At 42.7% G+C, this 27,601-nt stretch overlaps 2 protein-coding genes across 2 annotated transcripts; both read left to right on the forward strand.

Annotated features, from left to right (window-relative positions):
- The first annotated feature begins 475 nt into the window (after positions 1-475).
- fads6 (fatty acid desaturase 6) lies at positions 476-11,817 on the forward strand. Its single transcript, XM_075457962.1, has 6 exons — positions 476-745; positions 5,224-5,390; positions 6,990-7,170; positions 7,356-7,543; positions 10,659-10,838; positions 11,033-11,817. Exons 1-6 carry the CDS (start codon positions 550-552, stop codon positions 11,180-11,182), a joined length of 1,062 nt encoding a protein of 353 aa, XP_075314077.1. The 5' UTR covers positions 476-549; the 3' UTR covers positions 11,183-11,817.
- A 5,060-nt stretch (positions 11,818-16,877) lies between these two features.
- Positions 16,878-27,446, forward strand: trim16 (tripartite motif containing 16). The gene is made up of 6 exons (XM_075457661.1): positions 16,878-17,698; positions 21,146-21,241; positions 21,525-21,758; positions 23,947-24,118; positions 24,408-24,503; positions 26,617-27,446. Exons 1-6 carry the CDS (start codon positions 17,006-17,008, stop codon positions 27,216-27,218), a joined length of 1,893 nt encoding a protein of 630 aa, XP_075313776.1. The 5' UTR covers positions 16,878-17,005; the 3' UTR covers positions 27,219-27,446.
- Positions 27,447-27,601: the final 155 nt, after the last annotated feature.

Here is a 27,601-nt window from a genome sequence, read left to right on the forward strand (position 1 = left end):
CTATCCAAACACATTATAGCACACCAGAGTCGTCTCTTTTTCATTCTGACTCTCTTCCCACGATGGAAAAAGAGAAACGACCGAGCAGCCGCTGTTAATCAGCCCTCCTCTCTCCCTCTCCTTTTTCCCAGGACGTTTGCCAAGGTTGCTGAGATGTGATGGGAGGGGAAGAGAAGCCCGCACAAATGCTGAAGAAACCGAGAGGGGGGGTGAGCAGCATGCAGAATGCATGAGACACCAGAGAGGAGTTCATCTTGCTGCAGCACAGCCTCACATATTCAGCTCGTGGGGATTATAAATTTCACGTCTGCTGGCCGGCACGAGGAGTCAGCTGATGAAAGGGAAGAAAGAGACGAGGAGGTGGGACATTAGGGTCCAGGAAGGGGCCGGGCTTCTCTGACAATGATCCTGGCCCAACAGGGAGTTACTCAATGTTGACTTTGACCGGTGGACTTTGCTCTCGGGCTGCGGCGTGTAGCACCCGCTGCTCTCCGGCCGTCAGGAGGATAGGAAACCACAAGCTGACTCTGCTCTGAGCCGGTCCTCAGCATGCAGAGCGTACCGGAGGAGTGGACGGAGCGTCAGGACGGGAAGTTAAGGAGAAGGGGTGAAGAGGTGGAGAAGGAGTCCCTGATGATGGAGCTGACCCGGCTGGTGCAGAGGATAGTGAAGGAGAGCAGCTGGTGGGAGAGGAGGGGGCTGGACTGCAGCATCCTGGCAGCCGCCTTCCTCTGCCTGCCGCCCGGTAAGAGTTCACTTCATGATGAGTGCCACACAAGCTACTGATTATGATGATTAAGACATGCTTATACCCACTGCAACCCTTTCAGCGTGCTTTGTCTCTTTTTTTTGTTGTTGTTTTGTTGTCTCTTTATGTTTCATTTATGTTTCTTCAAGCTCCACGAAGCAGCCCAGTTGCCCTTATTCAAGCTCTTGTGATTACCATGACCTGGATGACCTTCATCAGCTCTGTAATCATTTCCTGTTTGCTTTACAGCAAAAATCTTAAAGAATTCAAACATAATATTTGGATTTCTTTGAGGCCCATTCAGTAATTCTTCCACTGCTATGTCTAAAGATTGTTTTCATCATCCATTAACCTGCGTTTATCTTTATGTAGTCCATAAAATTCAGTAAAACAATGTTTATCCTGGCAGTCTTCACAGGCTCAGATACAATACCAAAAGATACCATTTCTTTATATAAAGTCAAGCAAACAGGAGTCTTCAGGAATAGTTCTTCAGGCTTCTTGAAGGACATCCCAAAGCTCTTCTTTGGATGTGGGCTGCCTTTTGTTCCGTTCTCTGCCAACATGACCCCACACTGCTTCAGTAATGTTGAGCTCCGGGCTCTGGGGAGGATTCATCCCTCCATCAGACCTGCTGCCACTGATTTTCAGCCCACTTCTTGTGTCCTTTGGCACAGCTCAGCCTTTTCTCCCTGTTTCCCTTCCTTAAAAACGGCTTCCTGACAGCCACCCTTCCATGGAGCCCATTTCTGATGAGGCTTGGGCCAACAGCAGATGGATCAGCTGAAGGTCCAGATGCAGAAATCCTGTTTTCTGTCTGTCAGACTGTGTTATCTTTGCTGTTTTTCACACATGCAGCTAAAGAAATGGGAACAAATGATGTGTCTCTGTGACAGGCTGCTGGGAACAAAGTGCCTAAAGATCCAATTTAAAATGGCTTCTTTGCTAAGTTGTCTTTTTTAGTCGGGATATTATGTTATGCTTCAGAGACGGAGCTCAAGCACAGCAGAGAGGGAGGGGGAGGGGCCTGCAAGTTGGAACAGGTTCTGTCAAGGATAACAATTGGTCTTCCATATCAATCATATGATTAATAGATTATTTAATTTACTAATAGATTAGTTGTTTCATGTTTAATATTGTATATTTTGGCTGACTTTTAACTATTAATGAAATAATTTTCATCGTCTCATTAGAATAGAATAGAATAGAAAAATATTTTATTCATTCATACGAAATTCAAATTTGTCAAGTAGCTCAAAAAAAATTATAAATATTTACAATGATTGTATATTAACAACAACAACAATAATAATACAAATTCTAGTAAAAATACTACTACTAACTAATAATAATAATAAATGACTAAATAAACATAAATAAAATAAAAAAATCAATCAATCAATCAATTTGAGAAGAACTCAGCAGGCACTGTTAAAAAGCCTTATGGTTGTCTCATTGTCTCATACACTGAATTATGTCGTTTCAAATTTGATAAAACAAGCTTGATCTTGTTGTTTATTTATTTTTTTATTCAAACACAGTTTAAATGTCACCACTTTCTTTGACCTTTGACGTTGCCAAGAAAAAAACACTCTACCCTCACATCGCTGTAGATTCTTAGTCATCCAACGCTAAGAGCATGAATAAGGTCAACTGGACGACTTCTTCTTGGTTCTTGAAGTTGGTTAACCTTTCATCCAAAAGCCTTCATCAGCTCTAAACTAGTTGGTGGGGAGTATCAGCCTATACTGTAAGTTGTAGAGGGGCCGTTCCCATTTTGCGTTCTGAACCACCTGACCAATATGTGGGTGGTTTAAGTCATTCTCACCTCTCTCTATGAGCAGTATTTCCATCGTCTTATTGTTTTGTACCTTTTTTATCTACATTGCACACTTCAGGTCTGCACATTCAAGGTGTCACACTTAATGTGGGTCACTGCTGGTCAGCTACTGACCTTAACGAACTGGATGTAAATGCAAAATGAGGCTGAGGAGGTATCTGGCATTGTGAAGCACAGAGCTTGTGACTTATCTCCTTGAAATAGGCTGCTTTGAAATATGAGGAGCATCAAATTAGCGCAGTTTTATGGGGTTAGAGAGAGAATGTGTCATCTAAACCCCGCATGCAGCCAGACAAGTTATTGTAATGAAGAAGTCCAGCGTTGAGTTGGAGCACAGCCATCTAACAGACACTTTATCTGAGGAGGTCAAGTTCATCTCATCGAGGCTTGACAAGGAGGAAAAGCTAGTGAAAATGATACTGGCAACTGATTTAAAGCAATACAATGTAACTTCTCAAAAAGCCCATTATGGAGCTCCCCCTACAGGCTTGGAGGTAATGTACGGTTACGACACTGTCGTAAATACAACACCCTTTCACATTTCACATTTCACGTTTGTTGACGAACCGGCGAGGAGTCAGAAGGTGCAAGCTATGTCGACCGAGGAGGTAAGAGTAATCAAATGTTTTACAGAAATACGACTGCTAACATCGCTAACGAGAGGTCTTGCTAGTGGCTAAACCTAGCGAAATCAGTTGAAAATAGTTTTCGTCAGTTATAACAAACTAGCGAGTCACTTTCCGAACACAGTGAAACATCAAGCAAGTACAACACACCACAAAGCATGGCAGCAAATAAGCTACTTACTAATCCAGCAGAAAGGTGGCTAGCTCTGAATCGAGCTTGTATCCAAATTTTTTTCTTTCAGCTCTCGCCAACGAGTAAAAGCTGTTCCGAGAGCAACTCTAGTCCGGTCTCTTGCTTTGTCGGCCTCTCTCTTTCTCTTCCTTGCTTCATCAGTCAACGTCTTCTTCTGTTTCTTCGGTGCCTCTGCCATGATGATCGTACTGACAATGTTGCGCTAGCTTAGCCTTATACCTGGGAGCGTGAGAGGGGTCTATTTGTGTTTGCAGTAGGTGTGCCAGAAAGCAAGTCGAAGTACTTCCCCTCAGCTCCCGGGCCGGTCCAGCAAAGTTACATAGCGCAGTTATTCCAACTAAGACCCCCGAAGGCAGTGGTGTAGTCTACGTTGAACGCAGGTATACGGCGTATACCCACCTCTTTTTTTGGTGGATTTCCGTATACCCACCTAAAATGCTCAGTATACCCACCTAAAATTCGTTTTTCAATATTTAGAATAGCACAGCCACGTTTCATCAACTACCACTTCTCATGGAAGCCTTGTTATAATTTAACAATACAACGACAACACTTCAGAATAGCATTCATTCGGAAATTGCGGCAGTCAGTCAATCTCCCAGGGATTCACTATCAGTTGTTTGACAATAACGTCCCATAGAAACTCTTCTTCTTTGTATTAGTTGAATGCGGTGATTCTCTAACGCAAAACAGCGCCCCCTATAGGAGTGGAAGGTGGAAAACTAAAATGGATGTGTGTGTATATATTTTTTTTTTATGTATATTACATATATAAACGAATGTAATACACATATATATATATATTACAATGAATTAATTCTGACAGCCCTTGTCTATATATATATATATATAAAACAACCTGTCTCAAGATGTGATGGTGTTCTGCTGCTTTAAAACAATCACTCTGTTAGGTCTCGCTCTATGAGGGATGAGTACAAAGATTGCCACAGGGAGTCCCATTGCCACTGAGATACACAGCACACAGTCCACACAATCAAAGTGAGTTTATGCTGTCCCTCATGCATACAAGGGGCAGGTAAGTGCAAAGCTGCGACCCCACAAACATGTTTGTCCCTTAACACGTTAAGACAGCATTATAAATGTGCTGTTACCAGAATGGCAATGACCAAGTCGTAGTGCATTATTAAAAGCCCTGTGTTATGTCATAGTATTGTAATACTATGGTACTTAACTTTTCAATGACTATTACAGCGCGCCACTGGAGGTACGGCGTGCATTCTACTATTGGTCCCGAGGGGTCCCGAGTCCCGACCCCTAGTTTGGTACCACGGGCCTATGACTGGCCAACTATACAGTATACCCACCTCAAAAAGGTAGACTACACCACTGCCCGAAGGGCATAGGAGACAGGCCAATCGTAATATTAAAACTCATTGTAGCCGCACAATTTTTTTCAAGCTGTTATTTTAAGGTAGAAATGTTAAATTGTATTGCTTTAATACTGTACTGAGACATAGCTTTGGTTAGCATGATTTCAGACGGTACTTAAGACAAACTAGAGCAGTAAGCTGCCAAAGTAACACACACAAACTGTCCCTAAATGCTCATTCTCCTCGACACAAAGCACCACCCGTCATGACCACAGAGAGCTCATGTTTGACACAGCTTTGTGTCAATTAAAGCAGAACGTAGGGATGTAATTAATGCGAGGAAACTGATCTTCCTGCTCAACAAGGTGACTCAGAATAGCGATGCAGTCGCTACATGAGGGATCAACTTAATTGAAAGTTGATGTAAAAAAGACTTTGAATGCGCTTCAGATCTGAAGTAACAGTCCCTGCATTTTGTCTTGCAGCCTTCCTCTTGCTGGGCTCCTCTCAGCTGCTCTGGTTTTCCTCGGGCTTGCTGCTGATGGGCGTGGCTCACGCCACCCTCACTTGCAAAGGGACACATCTGGCCAGCCACGGGGCGCTGAGCGAGTCGCAGGCCTGGGCGAAGTTCTGGGCTGTCTTCTTCATCGAGGTGAGATGTGCAGATAAAAACTGAAGGCTGTCGTTCATAACGTAGGCAAAGCTTCCTCTGTAGCTGTTTTTATTCTCACATGCACAACTGTAGCAACAACACAACTGAGGAGGGGCAGGATTTAAACTCAAATATCATGTTAAATCTCTTCATTTTGGTTCATGAGTGACCTGTTTAAAATGCATATCCATCATCCAGCAGCTTCAGCAGCAGTGAGCTGAATAAATGGTTTCCTGTGGAACGTCATCAGTCTCTCTCATGGTTGAGGAGGAACCTTGTTCCCACGCTTCTCTCCAGCGCTGCTTCAGCTCATTGAGGTTTGCAGCTTTGGTATCCAGAGGAGTTCATGGTGGACTCACTGGCTGCATGGTGCCCAGGTCCTGTGGCTGCAGAACCAGCCCAGATCATCAGCCCTCCACCACCGTGCTTGACAGCTGGTGTGAGGTGTTTGTGCTGATATGCTGTGTTTGGCTTCCTCCAAACGTGCTGCTGTGCATTATGAGCAAACATCTCCACTTTGGTCTGGTCTGTCCAAAGGACATTGTTCCAGAAGTCTTGTGGTTTGTTCAGATGCAGCTTTGCAAACCTAAGCTGTGCTGCCATGTTCTTTTTAGAGAGAAGAGGCTTTCTCCTGCAGCCCTTCCACACAAGCCATACTGGTTCAGTCTGTTTCTAACTGTGCTGTCATGAACTTTAACCTTTAACATGCTGACTGAGGCCTGCAGAGTCTGAGATGTAGCTCTTGGGTTTCTGACCTTGGGGTGACCTTGCTGGGACGTCCACTCCTGGGAAGACTGACAGCTGTCCTGAATGTTTTCCACTTGTGAATAATCTTTCTCTCTGTAGAATGATGGACTCCAGATAGTTTGGAAATTACCTTATAACCCTTCCCAGATTGATGGGCAGCAACAGCTGCTTCTCTAAGATCATTGCTGATGTCTTTCCTCCTTGGCACCGTGTTAACACACACCTGAACTTCTGCTTTTATAGAGCTGCTCACACTGACTGAAGATCAGTTAATCAGAGCATTGATCAGCAGCAGCTGGCTGCTACTTACCCTCTTAATTCCACGAAAGCAGTGAAGGCGTACTTAGTTTTTCACACTCTGCTTCTAAATTGTGTGAAAAACCATTGACTGTAATGTGTTGAGAAGTCATACTCATTTCACGTCTGTCTGTCAGACCAGCCTTCCTGGTTACTATGGTGACAAATCCCACCCCAGCCATCTACACAAATCAATGAGGTAAAACAGCTTCTGACATTTTCAATCACAAGCATGGGTCATTTCCCACCATGACCGGAGACTCCCCCCCGCCTGGATAGTGACATTTTTCACCCAGTGATATTAAAGTCGGACAAAGTTTATTAACCTTTATCAGCCCGAGCAACCGGGAAAAATCAGTTCACTGAAATTCTGAACCGGTGGATGTTGACTGAACTCTGCTCTTTACGAAAGTAAAATGTCATCATCACATTCTCGGAGCTCTGCCCTCGGCCGGCTCTTAGCTGCTGATCAAAGCGGAAGCTAAACACCGGTGGCTTTTCTGCTCTTAGATGTTTAAATGTGTCGGATCGGTGCTAATCTGTCGGTCCTTTCAGATCTGCGGCTCCTTCTCAGCGCGAGCCGGCGTCAACGGCCACATCAAGATGCATCACGCTCACACCAACATCATTGGACTGGGAGACTCCAGCGTGTGGAAGGTCCCGTTCCTGCCTCGCACCGTCTACCTGTTCATCGCCCCCCTGTTCGTGCCCGTCATCACTCCACTCGTTGCCCTCGGTGAGACGGGACGATGCTTTATGTGTTTACTCAAATACTTCTCCATTAAATGTGACTATCGGCATAAAGTCGAGACCCTTCTCTGGCCCTCTCATCCTCCTCACGCTTCTGTTACCTCGTCTTTGCCACCGTGGTGTGAGCCGGCTCTCAGGCATGTGATGGTTTCTGATTTTCTCGCTTTGCAGCTCACCTGCGAGGACAGTCTCCGGCCCTCGTGGTTAGGACGGTTCTGATGGTAACGCTGGGCCTGTATTCGCAGTACTGGCTGCTCGTCAATGTCTCCGGGTTCGGGTCGCCCTTCAGCGCCTTGTTCTGTATGCTGGTGTGCAGAGGCATGTTCTCTGTGCCGTACATCCACGTCAACATTTTCCAGGTGAGAGCGCAGTGTCCATGGAAAGCATTGAACTATGTTTCTCTTAGAAAAGCTCCTAAATTCTATCAAATTAAACCAAAATACATATTTTCTATAGATAAATGTTGATGTAACCCATCGGATCGGGTAACTGCCTCCTTGATTCGGTACTTCTATTACAACTGACAGAAGAAACTAATCCAAACTGTGAGAAAAAAGAATAATTCTTTATTATTTAGACAAATTTAAAAGCAAAAATAGAAATAAACTTAGAATATCGAATGTATGTTGGAGGATGGATTGATTGAATAAAATCAGAGTAAGGTATCAAAAGTATTAAGAATCCCTCTTATTTCCTTTGCTTTTGTTTGGATTCTGGCCATATTTGTTCCAGAAAGGTCACGTCTGGAAAAAGAAATATTTCACACAAGTTTGGTCCTCTCACAGATTTGTTAATTTCATACATAACGATCAGGAGAGTGCGTCCCGTGAGAAACTCCAGCTGAAGGCAGCATTGTGTCGGAGAACTAAAGCGATAAATGGAACAATTCAAGCGTGATTTTCCCAGAAGGAGTACTGTGCATTGTTCAGATCAAAGTGTGTGCAGTTGGATTAGAAAACACAGGTTCTTGATGGGATCTAACAAGGGGGGAGTGTTAGTTCTTCTGACTCTCGGGGTCAGATCTTTGAGGCTGAAGTTAGCCTTTGATCCGGCTCACTTTACCTACTGATACTGAACACTGAACAGCTCCAGGTTCACTGTGTGCCTTTTGGGTTGTGTAAATATAAACAGGGACAGACGTCAGCTCTGAGTTGCTACATCTGCATACTTTAAAGGTGACATATTATGGAAAAAACACTGTTCTTGTGAGCATATATTCAGGTGTCTGTAAAACTCACTAAAAACACAACTCTGGTATTTTTTTGGTTCTCCTTTAACCAGCTGTTTTAATTTTCTTTTCAATAAAAATCACTCCTTAAGTTGACTCCACCTCCTCTGCGAAGCCCCGCCCACTCACACCCACCCTGCTCGAATGATGAAGCAGAAAACTGAGCCACAAAGATGGATCAGCTCCAACTCTCAGAGCCTGAACTTCAGAGCAGGGAAATGGAAGCATCTGAGAAATAATTCCTCCTGGTTTATTTATTGATTTATTTTCTCCTTTAGCAGCAGCTAACGCTAACAGCTTAGCTAATGAAGATGACGTACACCAACCTTTAAGGAGTTATTGCTGTTCCTTTCTGAAAGATGAACATTACTGTTCCCACATTACTTTGTTAGCTGAAGCTTTCTAGTTGAACGGTTCCGTTCTGTAACTCATCAACCTGCAGCTGTGTGGATAAGGTGTGTTTCCAACACAACACCGGTCCTCTCCTCACTCTCGGTGTGCTAACGTTTCATTATCGGCATGTTTCTGATAAAGATGTAATTCTCCAAGTACAATTGTTTATGCAGGTTAATATATCCAAAATGTTTAAATGCAGTAATTAACGGTACACATGCATTACTACGAGTTACGCTGCGTACATCTCCGGCTTGGTCCATTACCTGTTCTTAACTCCCTCCATTGGCTTCCTGTCCTTTATAGAATTGATTTTAAACTTTTAATGTTTGTTTTTAAAGCTCTTAAGGGCCTCGCCCCATCATATTTATCTGAGCTTTTAACAGTCCTGGTAGAGCTCTGAGGCCAACAGATCAGTTTCTGCTGGAAGTGCCCAGGTCAGAATACAAACCCTGGGGTGAGCGAGCCTTTTCCCAAAGCTGCCCCCAGGCTCTGGAATAAGCCCCCCGTGTCAGGTTGGGTGAGGATGGAGGACACGGATGCAGACTTTAAAGGAAAACTGAATTTATTTAACAAAAACAAAGTACCAACATAAAACGCGGCTGAGCCGGAAAAAACGTAGCTATGAACAAAACAAAGAACTTAACACGGCATGGATAAATAAATACTTAGCTTCAAAAACGTGGAAATCATGGGAAGCAGGAATCTTGGCATGGGTGACAAACATGACAAACAACAAAGATCTGGCAAACTAAGAGGGGAGACTGGAAACTAAATAGGGAGTGAGAGTGATTGGAGAGTGAGTGAAACTAATGAACTGAGTGCAGGGAAACTAAAACATGACTAAAAACTAAACATGGACTGAAAACAAAAAACATAACCTTAAACATGAAACTAAAAACGAGAGTCCATGGGCGTGACACCCCGTCCAGCTCCGTCTTATTTCTGACCTGGGCCTCTTCAAATCTAGGCTAAAAACCTACTTATTTAGGATTGCTTTTAATACCCAGTAGTATGATGACACTTTTATCTTAATCGATTTTGTTGTATTTTATTGCTTTCACTGTTCTTTTATTGTTTATATTTGTTTTTTACTTATTCTTCTCTTTATTTATTACCTGCTGTAAAGCACTTTGGTACACTGTAAGGATTGTCTGTAAAGAGCTGTATAAATAAAGTAAATTTAAATTTATATTTACATTACTGTTGATGAGAAAGCATTGTTTGCTAGGATCTGCTGCTAGCTTAAAGCTACACTGCTGAACTATTTCCCTCTGGGATCAATAGAGTAACTATATCTACATCAATATATAGAGCTGGAGTGTTTTTGGTATGCCTGGGGGAACAGCTTCATTATGTTTGTGTTGGGTAGCTGCTGACCTCACCAGATGGGCTGACTGTGGGCGGGGTTGAGAATTTGATAAGTATCTACTCCTAAAAGCAGACTGTTATTAAGACAACTGTGAAACAAGGGCTTAAACAAGAACCCCTGTGCTTAAACCAACAGGTATTTTGACCGTGTTGAATGTTAAAAAAATATGTCACCTTTAAGTCTCAGAGAAACTTACTTAACTTAGTTTTGCTGGCATCAACTTCAAAATCTGCATATTCTTTAAAAAGCATCAAAGTTTCTCTGTTTAAACATTTGAGATGATATCTTTCTGCTATTTCCAATCAAATATGAGGTTTACGTGACTTGTAAATTGTTTTTATTTCTGTTTTAACAGCATTCCTACTTTTTACTGTGGTCCAAAAATTCACTGGATTTACTCATCGACGTAAAAACAGTGCTAAAAGTGAGGTGATCATTACGTAAAATTGTTAAAACATATCAAATGTGTGTATGATTGCAGCACATTGGTATGTCGATGTTCTCTCCAACCCGCCGACCAAAGAGGATTTACCAGATGACGCACGGAGTGCTGAACTTGCCGCGTAACGCCGTGCTGGACTGGATGTTCGGACACTCGCTTATCAACTGCCACGTGGAGCACCATCTCTTCCCTTTTCTGTCAGACAACATGTGTTTAAAGGTAAGTTCAGCACCCTAAATAGTCACCTTTTGATAAGAATAGAAGTAAATGGGAACACCATTCAGCTTATAGAAAGAGTAACTGTAAACTAAAAGCTAAAACTAAGTTAAGACACCTGATTTAAGTTATGTTGGTCTCCAGTCTTCATAAAACCCTGTTTCACTGTCTCTTGTGTCTTGTTTTGCACTCTCAAGGTGAAGCCAGTCGTGTCCAAATACTTGACCGAAAAGCAGCTTCCTTACCAGGAGGACAGCTACCTGTCCCGTCTGCGCCTGTTCTTCCGTAAATACCAGGAGCTGATGGTGTTTGCTCCGCCCATCACGGAGCTGGTGGGAGTGCAGTGATGGCGGCAGGACGAAGAGAGAATCTGTTTGGACGTTTGACTCTGAAGCACAATCATTTCTGCAGATATGCTGCAGGTTAAACAGCCTCAAACTATCAACACAGACACTGAATCAACATGTAGTTAAATCACAATTTAAAACTGACATGAATAAGCAAAAAAAAAGACTTGACTGTTCAGATTTAAGAGGCTGTGTTCCTCTAAAAATGTGTTGTTTGGTCATGCATGAAACAACCTATAAATAACCCTCAAAAAATATGCAATACGACTCCACGTGGTCACGAGAAGCAACTACATGTGAAGCATGAAAAATGGTGACAATTAGGTGAAGGTTACGAATATATTTTAGTCCTAACTAAGGATGTCACGATACTAGAAATTTAGTAGTCGATACCAATACCAGAGAAATTCCACGATTCTCGATACCCAATTCGATACCACGAATCGAAATTCACTTCAACATACTAATTTATTAAAAACATTTGAACATTACAAAAAACAAAAGTGGCATGTAGCGTTCAAGTAATAAATAAAAATAAACCACTATTAACATTTGATCCATTTGAATTGGTATCAGGCAACATCGGAACCATCATAGTGGGATATTCTATGACTTAGTCATTTGAAAGAATATCTGCTTGGCGCCTATCGCGCACAGGTGATCTGCACACGTCTTTTGAACACAACTTTAGTCTTTGCAATGTAAGCAGATATATCATTTGATCTATTTCCCATAACTCGCGTTGTCACAGAGAAACAAGGAATACTTTGGGAAAGGGTACGTTCTGCTGTTTAATTTGATATCAGGTGCATTGCGTAGTGACGGGGACTTCCCAACTTATTCAGCCGTACTTTGCAAAGACAAAACTTTGTTCTGTTTGTTTGTCATCTTCATAACGTGATTATTTCGGTGTGAACAGACACTCTTTGCAAAGCTCTGTTTCCGCTGTTTCTTGTGATATGCTTTTCATATCTATGCGATTGGGGAGTTCGTTCAACGGAGAACAATGGGTGTGAATTTGCCCGCAAAGCGAACGTTAACATGACTTGAAACTCACTCACCTTGAATTCTGTGAAAAAATCTGAAGGTGCTTCGCTAAATTGGAAGCGTTTCCTCCTTTCGGCACCGTTTGCATATCGGTTTTTGCGAATCTATTATTGATCCCTGATCATCCGCCTCAAACGCAATGTACTTCCAGAAACGACTCTTACTATTTTTCTTTTCGACTCGTCGAAGGCGGAGCTGTCGCTGCAGTTGCCATCTTCCGTGTTTCTTTTGGCATTTAACGGCACACTGGAACACTTGTAGGTGTATATGGTGCCCACGTTACGTCCGGAGGAGTTTCATCCCCGGTACCAACGGTACCTCCGGTAGACTACCGTAGAAAAACGAGTACCATCATGTTTTTAGAATTGTAGCATCGACTTGGTACCGACGTATCGGTTCTCGTGACATCCATAGTCCTAACGTGATGTTTTTAAAACTCACTCAAGTAGATTTTTGATTTTTAACTCTTACCGAGTCATGTTGCCGCCTAAACCCAACCAACACGTGACGTGGCATTGTAAGAAAGGAGTAGATTTTAGCCACTTTCATTCATTTCAAACTCGAATCAAGTGATGTTTATTATCTAAACCAAACTGGGAAGTGTTTCACCAGAGTGTCGTTGTGCTGTTGGCTTAAGGTGACGAAGAAGTTGTCATATTTAGGTGTTGAAATTGTGCCCCATTGTTGAAAGAGCTAGTCACCTCGTCTGTTTCCTCTTTAAGGCTCATTTATGCTCACTTTACATGTGTAAATAAGTGCGTCCATTTCAAACTTTGTCAAGCATCACCGCCCACGTACTCCCATGCGTGCTTTACGTTGGCATGGTTGTTAGGCAAAATATCCACCAGAGGGCAATGCAGAGGTCAGAGTTCACTTCCAAGTTCCTTCGCTGCCTTCGGACTCGCACTTGTTCCTTTCGCTGGCGGCACGTGAGCTATACTGCGCAACACTGCCCCCCCCTTTGTTTGGTGCGTTTGGATACGCATCTGCAAGGTCTTTGAAAACGTACTGAAATACGCACGAAATTAAAGCAGAGGATGGACAGAAGGATCTGCCCGTATTTAACGTTGAGCGTAAATGAGCCCTTGAGACGACTCTGGGACTTGTTGAATTAAACTCTTGAGAATGACGTTTGCTCCAGTGTGAAAACTCTTATGTTACAGGTGTAATCTGTAGGGGTGAAAGTTTAGAGGTTGCCCTTAAGGGTTGTATTTAAAGGTATAAAAATATCACCTATCTTGTTGTTTAGATTGCAAGATTTGTTGGATTTTGAGCTGTTTCAAAACTCTAAGCTGGGGTATGTCTCATGAAGCAAAATGAACAAAGTTAGCCTATTTTGATGTCTCTGGCAGTTCTGGATTCATCAACTTGCTCCTGGGTTTACCTTTAACGCCTCCCACTACTATGACACCTATGAAAAACTAACCCCGACCCCCTCTCACACATAAAGACAATGTCAATGAGTTTTAAGTCACTCAGTGAGGTTACATGGCACTGAAATGATCAGATAATTGGCTAAATTACAATAAGAATGAGTTATTAACTTCATGTAGACACCTTAATCTGACAAAAAATTGGATCGAATCGAGTTACTCGCAATCGGATTAAGACCTCGAGATAACTCGGTTGAAAGTAAAAATAAACGTGCTTGCAGACGAGTGAAGCCGTCCAATTCCATTGGAGTCTGTTGTTGTTGTTGGTGGTGAAGAGGTCAACAGGAAGTGGCTCTATTAGCAATAGCTGAAACGGGTACAGCGCCACCTATCACACCGGGGTATGACACGCTTTGTGCCTCTGATTCGATTCATTCACCGCCATATATCCAAGGAGAATTACCCTTGCTCAACTCATTCTTATTGTAATTTAGCCAATTATCTGATCCTCTCAGTGCCATGTAACCCCACTGACTGACTAAAAATTTGGCAAAGAATCGAGATCTTGCAGGGTCACTACTTGTAAAACCACAGCTGAGATCATTTCCCATCATGCACCTGGTGGAAATTCTTAACAACAATGAAATGGACCGATAAGCAGCTTTGAGCCACAGCTGCATTTTTAAGTGCAGATGGAATGTCGTGGAGACATTTGTGCTGTTGTAATAATCCAGTTTAACCGTTGTGTTTAATCGCCTCATCGCCATGGTTACTCTCAACCACAGCTTCCCTGCTTCCCGTTTGAAGGTGACAACAGCGCACGTGTTGGTTGAGAACGCTGAGCGTCACAATCGGCAGAGGACAAGACTTATGATAATATTAAACATGTTTGATTTCGTCATAACTCCCAAGATGTGAGAACTAAGACCGCCTCAAAACAGCCTGGATTGAGTTTTATGACCATTTTACACCAAACGACTGAGCTCTTCTTCTTCCCGATTTCATTTACTCAGGAAAACTGTCGACAACTTTCAAATCACTCGTATGTGCCAGCTTCGGCTCCAACGAGAAGAGATTCGGGGCATCATCACTACCCACCACCATCCTCAGAGGTCATTTTCACGAATTTCTGTAAGACCCGGATGAGTCGGAGGCTTGATCTGATGCAGTAAAGTCAGTAAGGGAAGCCTTTATGTGCAACTTATTCTCTTTTTACCTTATTAAACCAGAAAAAGGCGAATGGCTCATTTTGTGCTGGCAGAAGAAGCGTGTTTACCCTCGGTTTCAATCGTCTCAACACACTCATTCACCAGGTGGCAGTCGGACCGAAGTGCATGTAGAATCGAAAACAAAGAGCAAGAATTTAAAGCACAAAACGTCCAAGAACCGGATGTCGTAGCACAGTCAAGCCTCAAAATAAAATTTAGCTCATCATAGACACTGGAATAACAAATGATCTGTCTCAGTGGCTAAGTAAGTTCCAGCATCATCTTAACTTTAATCATCTGTCAGTTTGGCCGGCAACTACTGTAACCGGTATGAAACCTCTGCGTTGTGTTAAGGTTAATGGAGACCACACCGCTGCTCTTTTGAAGGTCTTTTTATTTCCCAACCTTTCCTCACCGGACATCACAAAAAAGAGGAAGAGTTTTGGCGGGACTGTGTCTTTTTGTCACAAATGTTGCTCCCCCATAAAAGAATGTACAGAAACAGAAAAAGAAAACAAAAGTTCCACCTGACTATTCTTGTCAGGTTAAAAACAATGATTTTGTGGAATTATACCCAAGCCAAATTAACCCTTGTTACACTACTCCATACTTTTGATTAGGGATGCACCATCGGTATCGATACTGATACCATGTGCATGTACTCGTACTCAGTATTCATTGAAGTGTTCCGATACTACAGAACCGATACCAGAGCTTAATTTTCCTGCAATGTGTTTGTGAAAGTTAAAATATTAAAAGAATACGTTGCACTAAGAGTAGTTTTATATTACTAAAATGCACAAAGTGCAGTTGTATTTGGGTTGAATATGCCTAAAGAAAATAAAATGTGTTTAATTGTAAGAACTATAATGGCCTCGATTAGAACTCATATCGGTACTCGGTATCGGCATGTAGTAAAAGGTAAGCACTTGTACTCGGTTTTAAAAAATGTGGTAGCGGTCTACTCAAAATCTTTCTGTTTTTGTGGAGACTGAAACTTTTGTGTTAATCTTTCTGTCGTATTTTAAGTTAATTTATCTTTAAGAAAAGAATTCCGAGTTTTTGGAGAATAAGAATAGACTATTAAATCAGATTTTGAAGGGGAGACAAATTATCTTTAAAGTTTCTCATGGGTTTGATTTAGAACCAATTAGATGGTCAGTTTATTCACATATGGTGCAACCTAACCCCCCCCCCCCCCTTTTTTATTTATTTTTTTATTTTTTATTAATCTTTTTGGCACACAGATAAACATACAAATCAATGAAATCAAGAAGATTATAGATGTACACCAGTTTTCTGTCCCTTTTGAACATTGAGCATACAAACAACAAGCCTCTGTCTTCCAGATAGACCAATGTTCTCTGGTAACACACCCAAAATACATAAGGCAGGAGATTTAGACAAGTTAAGTTGAAATAAATCATTCAAGATATTGATAATTCCACCCCAAAGCTGATAATTTTTGTCACAGCCATAGAGCATGTGAACTAAGGTGCCCACTTCTTTCTGGCATTTCCAACAGGAGTCCCTATCCGTTAATTTCAGTTTGACTAATTTACTGGGGGTCCTCTTCATATCCATTCTATTATAAATAATAGATCTACCAAATGAGTAGAAATAAATGGCTCCTCTTACAGAGTCCTGTTCTCCTCTCTGGACTGAAGGTTTATCATGAGCAGAGCAGATAACCTCATCACAGATCAGAGTACAGCTCTGGACACTTGGTGGCGGTATCTGCTCTGAAAGCCTCCCTGATTGAGTCAGTGTTTGCGGTAACTTTGGATTTTCCACTTGAACTTTGGAGCAGCAGAAGTGCCGACATGTGAAAGAAGGAAACGGCGGCAGATAAAGCAGAGTCAGAGCAGGCAGTGATTTCATCAGCAGGCTGCAGATGCTGATTATCATCTGGAGAAAACTTAGTTTGAGCTGAAACTCAAAACATGTGTGAGAATGCAACCCTACACCTCTGTCTGTGTTCCTGGTTGGAGAGCTCCACCCTGCGGCTTCTCGTCCTCAGGGGAAGGGAGGGCAGTGATTGCGTCTCACTGTTTGCATGCGAGGAGCAGAGTGGCATTTAGAGTGAAACTTTCAGCCCTGACTGACGTCTAGGTGTGGCTTTTTCAGACTCTGAAGAGTGATCCAGGAACTAGAGGCTGACAAAAGCGGCTGAGCCAGTTGTTTCCTGAGAGTATATGAGAGTGGGAGTGGAGCGGGGCAGGCAGAGCAGGGCTGGAGACATGGCAGAGACGGACCCGGCAGCGGTGGAGGCAGCTCCCATCTCCAAACTGCAGCAGCCGTGCGCCGTCTGCGCAGGTGAGCTGAGTGGAGGCGAAGGCAAAGGATGTCCGAAGTGTCCGCAGAGTCCAGCTGAACCCAAACCAGCCGACGGCCCCAGACAGAACGGAACAGCGGAGGCCCCAGAGATCAAAAGCAAAGAAGAACAAAGTCAAGACTCAAAGGCGGCAGAGGAGACCAAAATCCAAGAGGATCTGAAGGAGTCTGAAGACCCCAAGAAGCCCGAAGAGGACAAGAAGGAGGGAGAGCCGCAGTCGGACGGGGAGGTGAAGGAGGAACCTTTAGGTCCCGACGATGTGGTGTGCGACTCGTGCATCGAGAGCCCCCGCAGGGCCCTCAAGTCCTGCCTCACCTGCCTGGTGTCGTACTGTGAGGCCCACCTCCGGCCTCACCTGGAGAACCCAAAGTTTCAGAACCACCGGCTGGTGGAGCCGCTCAGGGACATCGAGAGGCGCACCTGCGAGAGCCACAAGTGGCCCCTGGATCTTTTCTGCTGCGCCGACGCCTGCTGCATCTGTCAGGACTGTGTGACGGAGGACCACCGGGGCCACAACACCATGCCGGTGATGGAGGCCCGCTCTCAGATCGAGGCAAGTTTTCGCATTTTAACCCATCAGACCTAACCCGCATCACTTCAGGCAGGGCAGGTTTATCTGTGCGGCACAATTCAACAACAAGGCGATTCAAAGTGCTTTACAGAGACATTAAAACAGTGGAAATAAAAAGCATGATTTAGATTTTAAACAAAAAAGAAGGAAATAAGAACAATAGATAGAATCAGATAAAATCAGTTGATAAAATGTGATTAAGTTTTGAAACTCAAGCTTCAGATTTGGAGCTTTATTCAAATACAACCTTAGTTCTGTTAAATGAATCAGCAGACTACATTTAAACTCTAAAATGTATTCTGAGCTTTTAATAGATAGATAGATAGATAGATAGATAGATAGATATAGATAGATACTTTATTGATCCCGAAGGAAATTCAAGCATCCAGTAGCAGACATAATAAAGCAATACAAATGTTTATACAATTAGACCTATAAACACTTTAAAAACAATCTAAGAATTTAAAAACAATTTAAAAAAAAAAACAGTTTAAAAATATAAAGTGACCAGTGAGCCATCACTGAGAGCTGTTGTACAGCCTGATGGCCAGAGGAACAAAAGAGTTTTTGAGTCTGTTGGTGGAGCAGGATTTAATCTCTTCTTTCAATCAGTTGCAAAGGAATAAAAAAATAAATCATTCAGCATCAAAAGAATAAAAGAATAAAATCTGAGGGCCCACAGTTTGAAACTTCGGTTCAGAAATAATTCTCTAAATCCCATCGGTGCTGTCACATACTGATGAAGAGACGTGTATATATAGTAGTGTCTAACTGGGCATGACAGTTGTTCTCACTCAGCTCTGAACACTTAATCAAATCGCAACAACGTTTTCTGGGAACCTGAGCCTGTGACAGTCCGCTGCCCTCATGTTCCAGTCCAGATTCCTGCAGAGGCGCCTCACACTGCCAGAGCAAGTTATTACAAAACTTCACACAGCTCACTTAGGAGCCGCTAAACAAACAGAAATGTGGGTGAAAATACCTCAGTTACTGGTGAAACTAGAAAGGAGGTGAGGATACCGACATTAAATGTGATGCTCAAAAAGAGGAAATCCTTTAGTTTCACTGGACAGAAGCCGACATGGAACACAATACAATGACATCTTCCTCTTCCTGGTCAGAGCTCATGTTCCACCTCATCTCACTTGAAACTTTATTACATAACTCACGTTTTTTTTTTTTAGTTCAAACATACCACACACCCACAGAGTTTATGTTCCTTCCAAGCATGAAACCACTCTGCACAGGAGAAAAATATCAACTCATACTTGCTTACTTTAGATGATTCATTAGAATTCCTGCTCTAGGTTTTACATTTTCAGTAAAACAGATGAGTTATTAGTCTCTCAGCCAGATGGTTAAAAAGACCAACACGAGCAAACATGAACCGTTCAGGTTCATTTCTGCTTTTTCCCATTTGAACGTTTTTGTCTCAGCGCCAAACGGTAGATCCGCTCCACCCGTCTGTCAGGGTTGTATTTCAGATAATTTCGGCTGCTTCTTGTCAGCTCCAAGCTCTGCTGCTTATTTGGCACGAGAATGAGCTTTAATGGCAACTCTAAAAGCTCACCTGGTGCACGGGCTCCATGTCCGGAGGCCGCTGTCATGCTAGCCAAATACGTGGTGGCCAAGGGGCAAATAATAAACCTTATATTATCCCATATACAAAGCAATTATTTTCTCTAGAAAAACTGCGTTCAAGTATTTAAAACATTACAACAATATTACTGGGCATGTATTGTTGTAATGTTTTAAATACTTGAACGCAGTTTTTCTAGAGAAGATAATTGCTTTGTATATGGGAGTATCGTCCATTGACTCTTTTGGGCTTTCACATGCGCGAGCGTACAACTAACCGGTGAGTTACATGCTGTTTATAAAGTTGTTTTGTAACGTCCCCATGCCAGTAATGTGAGAACCATGCATATGGTTTTGATGGTAAGGCTTGTGACTTTATTGTCAGATGGTTTATAAAGTGGTGTGACGTTTCTGCAGTGTGCAAGTTGTTGTTTTACGTGGAAGGGTTAGCTCTTGCCCCTTAGCCACCACGTATTAGCCTCGCATGACAGGCTGAGCGAACAGCGCTATCTCCACACAGGGAGCGCAGATTTGCACCAGTCTGTGTCCTACTATCAGTATTTGACAACCTCTAGCAATGGGATTGCGCTTCAAATGCCCCGGAGTTCCCCTTTAAATGTGATGCAGGATGAGTATTACACAAAATACGGTGATACTGTGTTCCCACGTGGAGATATTCTCGTTCCCAGTAGCACGGAACGACATAATCTCATGGCGATGCGTAGAAATGGGCACTTTTTCTACGCATTTTACTCCTTTACTAAAGAAATATGCCATATAATTAGGGTTAGGGTAAAAGTATTATTACAGAGCAGTAAATTACATGTGAAACTACAAAAATGTGTTCGAGTAACACATGCCACATCACTTGCAAAGCAATAACTACTCTATTTTCTAAGATCAGACTGCAAAAATTCACGTCATTTGACAGGAATTCATGCTGTTTCACATTTTACTGGTAAACTTTAAGAACTTAAAGATCTATTTATTCTCTCAGCTTGGTTTAAAGAAAATATTTTGTGACTTTATCATCATGTTTCCATTCCATACACTGGAAAAAATCAAAGTCTTACCAAGTATATTTGTCTCATTTCTAGTCAAAATATCTCATTACACTTTATATCAGACACAACTGCCTAACAAGTACTATTTCAGCCAGATATAGGGACTTGTTTGAAGACAATATCACATGAAATAAGCTTTAATTGACATTTGAAGAGGTTTTTAAGCTAATTTCAAGATCACTTTTATCTCAAAAGTCCTAAATATCACATCTTATTTCAAGAAATCTTGACAAGCCAATTTTCACTAGTTCCATTGGTAGATTTATTTTGCTTATTTCAAGCAAAACCGTCTTTTATTTGTTTTTGTTTTTTTTAACTTGTTTTTGGAGGGGCATTTTTTCCAGTGTATTGACCAAATATTTGCATGTTCATGTCACAATAGATAATATAACTGCTATAAGTAACTAACTGACCTGTAACTTTGGGATTTTTTTTCTGAAGATTATTGCCGGTGATACTAAAAGCAGTGCTGAAGGAAGGCTTCCTCATCGTCTAAACAGCGTTTGGCTGTGGGATATTTCTACAGTAACCTGAGTGGTTGTGAATTTTTAATTGACTCGAAGGGAACTATGTGCAGTGCGTCCCTCGGGGTCTGAACTTTTATGGGAGATGAATCTTTGTGAAGCAGCTTTAGCCCCGAGTCGTCCGAACCTGCCTGAGGAATTTAGACTTGACTTGTTAGACTGAAGACGATCTCTGTGTTTGACATATTTTCAGCATGACGGTGAGGACTGGGGTTTCCATGCTGAAGCCTGTTTCTTTTTTCTTTCCTGGGTTGTGATTACAGAAGGAACTGAAGGAGAAGCAGACTGAGATGGTGAAGACGGTGACGGCGGCGGAGAACGCCATCAACAAACTCCAGCTCAACACGGTTTCTATTGAGGTAAACACAACGCATGACTCGTCTGAGATGAGTCACAGTGTTAATGTCACACAAATCTCACAGTATTGAGTGGGCGGCCTCTATTATTAGCCAGAGAATCCTCCGGACAATAATCCCAGAGGTTTCGGAGCCGCCCCCGCCAAACAGGTTTCCCTGAGGTGTCACAGCAAACCCACGCTTTGCTGCGTGTTGATTAGGCAACAGAGATTTCTCTCGGTGAGGTTGCAGTTATTCAGGATCATCATTCGGCCCCGCTGGACCCTTCATCTGTTATGTTTGGCAGCAATCTGTGACTGAGGTACGGGCGGTGATCGAGAGCCAGTTTGAGGAGCTGCAGGCGGTGGTGGAGAGGGCCAAGAGGGAGGTGACGGAGATCCTGGAGGGCGAGGAGAAGCAGGCTCTGAAGCAGGCCGAAGGCATCCGGGTTCACCTGGAGCAGAGGTGCACGGAGCTGAAGAAGACTCAGGCGCAGGTGGAGAAGATCTCCAGGAATAAGAATGACGTGGACTTCCTGCAGGTACGGTCACGAGTCCTACACTGGAAAAAAAATGCCCCTCCAAAAATAAGTAAGAAAAACAACAAATAAAGACGTTTTTGCTTGAAATAAGCAAAAAAAAATCTGCCAATGGAACTAGTGAAAATCGGCTTGTCAAGATTTCTTGAAATAAAATGTGATATTTAGGACTTTTGAGTTAAAAGTGATCTTGAAATTAGCTTAAAAACCTCTTCAAATGAAAAAAAAGCTTGTTTCATGTGATTTCAGGTGTTTTCAAGACTTTTTCACTTAACAAGATATTCAAGATGTATTGTATTAAAACAAGTCCCTATATCTGGCTGAAATGGTACTTGTTAGGCAGTTGTGTCTTATATTAAGTGTAATGAGATACTCAGTGAGACAAATATACTTGGTAAGATTTAGATTTTTTCCAGCGTAACGGCCACGCCTCGTCTGATCTCTACAGAAGCCCAGAGAGGCCATGCTTCAACACTTTTTACATTATTATCTTAAGCAGGGCTGCAGCAAATGGTTATTTAGGTAATCAATTATTCCATCGAATAATAAAAGAGAAAAAAGACGGGTGTCGTAGTCCGGGGAAGCCGGGAGTTGGCAGTCGATGGTTCTTCCTCCTGAGCTACAGCCACCTCAGGCCTCAGCTTCCTTCTGTTCTCAGCTTCCAAGCCGACTGATTTCTATTAAAATGCTAACGGGAAATGTTCCCCGTTCCCTGTTCCCTGTTCCCTGTTGTTTGTTTCACTCGGTCGACTCGATACGTGATCTGGCTGCTTTCTGCTGAGATGCTGTAGCGTTTTGAGAGTTCGGCCCGTTAAAGCTCCACAGTGTAGCTCTTTGGTTTTTAGCTTTGATGGTAAAAGTTTGCCATCCTCGTGGCCCAGTTCTGAGTAGCTTTAAGCTTTATCTCACCCATTAGTAAAGCTTCTGATTCTCCAAACTGAGAGCGCTCTGAGCTCCGTCCACCGCAGGCAGGACACTGATGATTTGTCAGAGCGTAGCAAAGAGGTGCGTCTTTGGCTGCATCTGGATGACTTTATGAAGGACGAGAACCGTCCGAGTATTTAACCGCTGCAGCAACACTTTCTGTTTCATTTCTTTTCTCAGAATAGTATAAAATTACATCATGAGGAAAGTGTAAAGACAGTAATTCAAAGAGATGAAAAATCTAAGGCTCCATTCTGTTCAGACCAACAGTACAGAAACTCTTCAGCCAGAAAGTTCTCGCACCAAATGTGGAACATGAGCTGCCGGTGAAGCCTTCAGCCAGAGGAAACTGTTGCATCTGACCCGTCACAAGCTTTAAATGTCACGTGATGTGGGGACTTCTGTCCAACATGCGTTGCTTCTCACTGCACCTCAAGTCGGTGCTGCACAGCATCTCACACCGTCAAACGAATCTAAAGCGTATCGCAATTCTGCAACGGTGTTAAAAATGCTTTGGAACCCCCAGCTTTAAGATGAGGAAACATTGATCAATGTATGTGAGAAGTGTCAGATATCCACACACAGTATTTATCAGAAATGTTCTGATAAATAACCGTACACTGTGAAAAAATCAAAGTCTCACCAAGTATATTTGTCTCATTTCTAGTCAAAATATCTCATTACACTTAATATAAGACACAACTGCCTAACAAGTTCTATTTCAGCCAGATATAGGGACTTGTTTGAAGACAATACATCTGGAATATCTTGTTAAGTGAAAAAGTCTTGAAAACAAATTGTTTTGAGTCACATATCATGTGAAACAAGCTTTTTTTTTTACATTTGAAGAGGGTTTTAAGCTAATTTCAAGATCACTTTTATCTCAAAAGTCCTAAATATCACATTTATTTCAAGAAATCTTGACAAGCCGATTTTCACTAGTTCCATTGGCAGATTTTTTTGCTTATTTCAAGCAAAAACGTCTCGTATTTGTTGTTTTTTTTACTTATTTTTGGAGGGGCACTTTTTCCAGCGTATGACCTTTCTGGTTGTTTAGCCTCTGGCTGCTCTTCTTCAGGTTTGTGAAAGACGTGTGTCTTGTTTAAAGCAGAAGAAATAAAACAAACATGAGAATAAAGGCTTCTGTTAGTCTGTAATCAACCCCCGATGGATGTGAACCCCTAAAAGGGGCTCGATCCAGTGTGAGCTGAGCTGTTTGTTGTTTGTGTCTGTCTCATTCCTGAGTGTCGCTGTGTTTGGTGTGCAGGAGTACTCAGAGTGGAAGAAAGAAGCCACCGATAACTCTCTGCCCGGGGTCTACATCGGCCTGATGGACTGCCTGAACTCCTTCAGCCGTGTGATCGTTGACTCCACGCAGGAGCTCTGTGCCATGCTGGTGTCCTCGTACATCGAGAAAGTCAAGGAGACGTGCAAAAGCGGTAAGAAAACCTCTTCAGAATGATGCTGCCTGAAGAAAACGCAACACAACCTGCACTTGGGTACAGCTGTTCAGGCGCTTCTTTCACCATCTGGGCGTGCTCGCACATGTAAAGAATTTTTGAGACAAAATATGCCTCAGAGCGTCATGTGTTCCCTGTGACTCACCTGCTTTGTGTGTGATGCAAATGAGGTCAACGAAAGGAGCGGAAAGACACCAAATACCTGTTTACCAGGAGCGTGCATTTCTGGCCACATGACCGCAAATCTAAATCTTTTCTTTTGTTCCAGAGAAAATGGGAATAAAGACGACAGTGCAAGCGATTGTTGCAGCCAAACACAACATGTCTATACCTGACCCGGAGACGCGAGCCGACTTCCTCAAATGTAAGTGTTTTTATTTCAGCGAATGTGGGTCGAGCATGCGGCGAGCAGTCCTCAGGTATCCACGGCAACAGAAAGAGATGATGTGAAAAGTGTGAACGAAGACGGAAAGCAAATCATTTTTACTCTGTGCTGGATTGATAAAAGCACTGAGATGACACACAAAATGATGAAAATGAGAAATATCTACTCATTTAGAATCTGATGCATAAAAGATGCAAGTGGAGCGACACACAAGCAGAAAAATGTTTCATTACAGTTCCATCTTTTTGCATGGAAACAGTAAAGTTTAAGTGTATATTAACACAGTTCCTCTCATTCAAATCTGGGACGAGGAGGGTGGTCCATTTAAAGGGATAGTTCGCCTCTTTTGACATGAAGCTGTATGACATCCCATATTAGCAACATCATTTATGAACATCTTCTTCCCCCCTGCTGCGTCCTGTGAGCAGAGTTCCAGCCTCGTTTTGGTGTTGATGAAGGTAGTCCGGCTAGTTGTCTGAGTCTTAAAAAATAAAGCATTTTGCTTCTCAAAACAATATGCGTTCAAAAGAGTAATACATTTGCATCACAAAATCGTTCTCCGGGAAAAAGTCAGACCTCACAATTGCTTGGCCCTATTTTCTCTCCCTTCGTATCACTGCCGCCTGCCGACAGCCGCGCCTGTTACGGTGTTTGCTGCTCGGTCTGCACAGCAGGCAGTGATATGAAGGGAGAGAAAATGGCACCAAAAAAAAAAATATCATTTTGTTTACCACCGTCACTTTATTGCTATAAGAATAGGGAAGAAAGGGGATTTAAGTGTCTTGGCTTACAATAGAAGGATAAAGTCTAAAACATGACAAGAGTATCATAACCTGTGTGAAACTAGTTACATGCCTTACCTACATTGAGCCTGTACGGCAGAAAGTTGAAGGTGTGGCATTTATGTGCGGGGCAGGAGTCACCATAAATCTGCGGGAGTCCAGAGCCTTTTACACCACTGCGGGAGAGTCACCTGCAGGTTGGATGTTCTCGCGGGATTTCGAAGTATCTCGATAATTCAGAAAAAAAATTAGGGGGAGAAAATAGGGCCAAGCGATTGTGAGGTCTGACTTTTTCTGGATGAAAACCCAGACAACTAGCCGGACTACTTTTGTCAACGCCAAAACGAGGCTGGAACTCGGCTCACAGGACGCAGCAGGGGGTAAGAAAATGTTCATAAATGATGTTGCTAATATGGGATGTCATACAGCTTCATGTCAAAAGAGGCGAACTATCCCTTTAAAGTTACATTAGAAAATCTGTCTCTCAGACTCCCCGTGCAGTTTTCAGATGTAACACGACTGTCATACAGATGCATGTGTTGTCAAGTTGAAGAGGCCACAAAGATACGAAGTGACCATAAAGCAAAACTTTGTGGAACGGGGCTGGAAACCAAAGCCTTGAACTCCGGTATCTCAGCCTCCGAGAGCTCCAGGAAAGTTTAAGGCTATGAAATACATAGTTTTAATTTTCCCTAACTTCTCTCGTGTTGCTTTAAATGGTGAAATGAAAGTGTAACACGAGCTTGAATGGCCTATGCACGTAATTGTGTGCCAGCATTACATCACTCTTAAAGTGTTGCTTCAGAGCTGATGCGACACAGATGTTTTCATTCAAAATGAGCTCTCATTTTAACCGTGCTTTTATGGTTTAAAACCATTCCGTTTCTATTTGTACAGAATCTAAACGGCTTTAAATCTTTTACACGTGATCATAATTAACTGATTTAATTCTCAACATTAAGAAGAAACTCTCTTATGTTCCAGTTTAAATCTACCAGCTAGTTTAAAAACAGCCTTCAGTCGAGCCTCCTTTACACCTCTGAGAGTCTTCATGATTAGATGTTTGTTTGGATCCTTATAGAGCTCCTTATAGAGCTCCCATCTGTGGTTGTGTTTGTTGAAGTTATAAAATATCTGATGAGTTACTGTAACTGTCCCATAACAGTTGGAACATAAACCATACGAGATGTGTTTTTGCCTCACAAATGAACAAAGTAAACAGACTTGTAACCCTGGCAAACACACCGCTGTTTGCACTCCTTCCTCTGATCTTATGAAACATGTCTGACACGTTGAATAATCCTCTGCAGATGGAAACCAAGTGAGTTTCGATGCCGACACGGCTCACAAGTTCCTCCGCCTGACCGAGGAGAACAGGAAGGTGACTAACACCACCCCCTGGCAGCATCCTTATCCTGACCTACCCGAGCGGTTTGAGAACTGGCGGCAGGTCCTGGCCACAGAAAGCTTCTACCTGGGCCGGCACTACTTTGAGGTCGACATCAGCGGCGAGGGCTCGCACATCGGGCTGACCTACAAGAGCATCGACCGCAAGGGCAACGAGAGCAACAGCTGCATCACGGGAAACAACTTCTCCTGGTGCGTCCAGTGGAACGGACGCACCTTCTCCGCCTGGCACAGCGACGTGGAGACCCCGCTGAACGTGGAGAAGTTCACGCGGATCGGGGTTTACGTGGACTACACGCGGGGCCTGCTGGCTTTCTACGGGGTGACTGAAACCATGACGCTCATCCACAAGTACGAGACGGAGTTCCTGGAGCCTCTGTATCCGGCTTTCTGGCTTCCCAAAAAGGAGAATATTGTTGCTCTGGTGGCGCCCGGAGAGCCGCTGCCTCTGAAAAGCCCCTCTCCTCCCACCTCACCTGCAAATGACTTTGTTCCACAAACATAAGCAAAAAGAAACAAGAGTACTGTACTGTTACCAGACAACATCTGCAAAGTAAAGGGAAAAATATGAAACTCTTCACATGTTTAACATGTTTACAGCAGATTATTGTTGTTGCAAAACTACAACTAGTTCATTTTATGTGTGTGTTTGGGTTATATTTATGCTCTCATGTGCCTGAGGGAATACTGTTACTGGAAATGTTCCAATTTTTTCTTTACGCAAATAAAAATGTTTTCATATGGAAACAAAACAGTCTCCTTTGTTCTCAGAGATCTATCGCATGAATGTGACCGCAAACAAACTGGGTGTAGCATTTATGAGACCATTTACTATGCACGGGTGACCAAAAAGTCTTAGATAACCTGCTATGCTGTATTTTTATGGAA

Source organism: Odontesthes bonariensis, chromosome 23 (assembly GCF_027942865.1).
Source record: "Odontesthes bonariensis isolate fOdoBon6 chromosome 23, fOdoBon6.hap1, whole genome shotgun sequence".
NCBI classification, from domain to species: Eukaryota; Metazoa; Chordata; class Actinopteri; order Atheriniformes; family Atherinopsidae; genus Odontesthes; species Odontesthes bonariensis.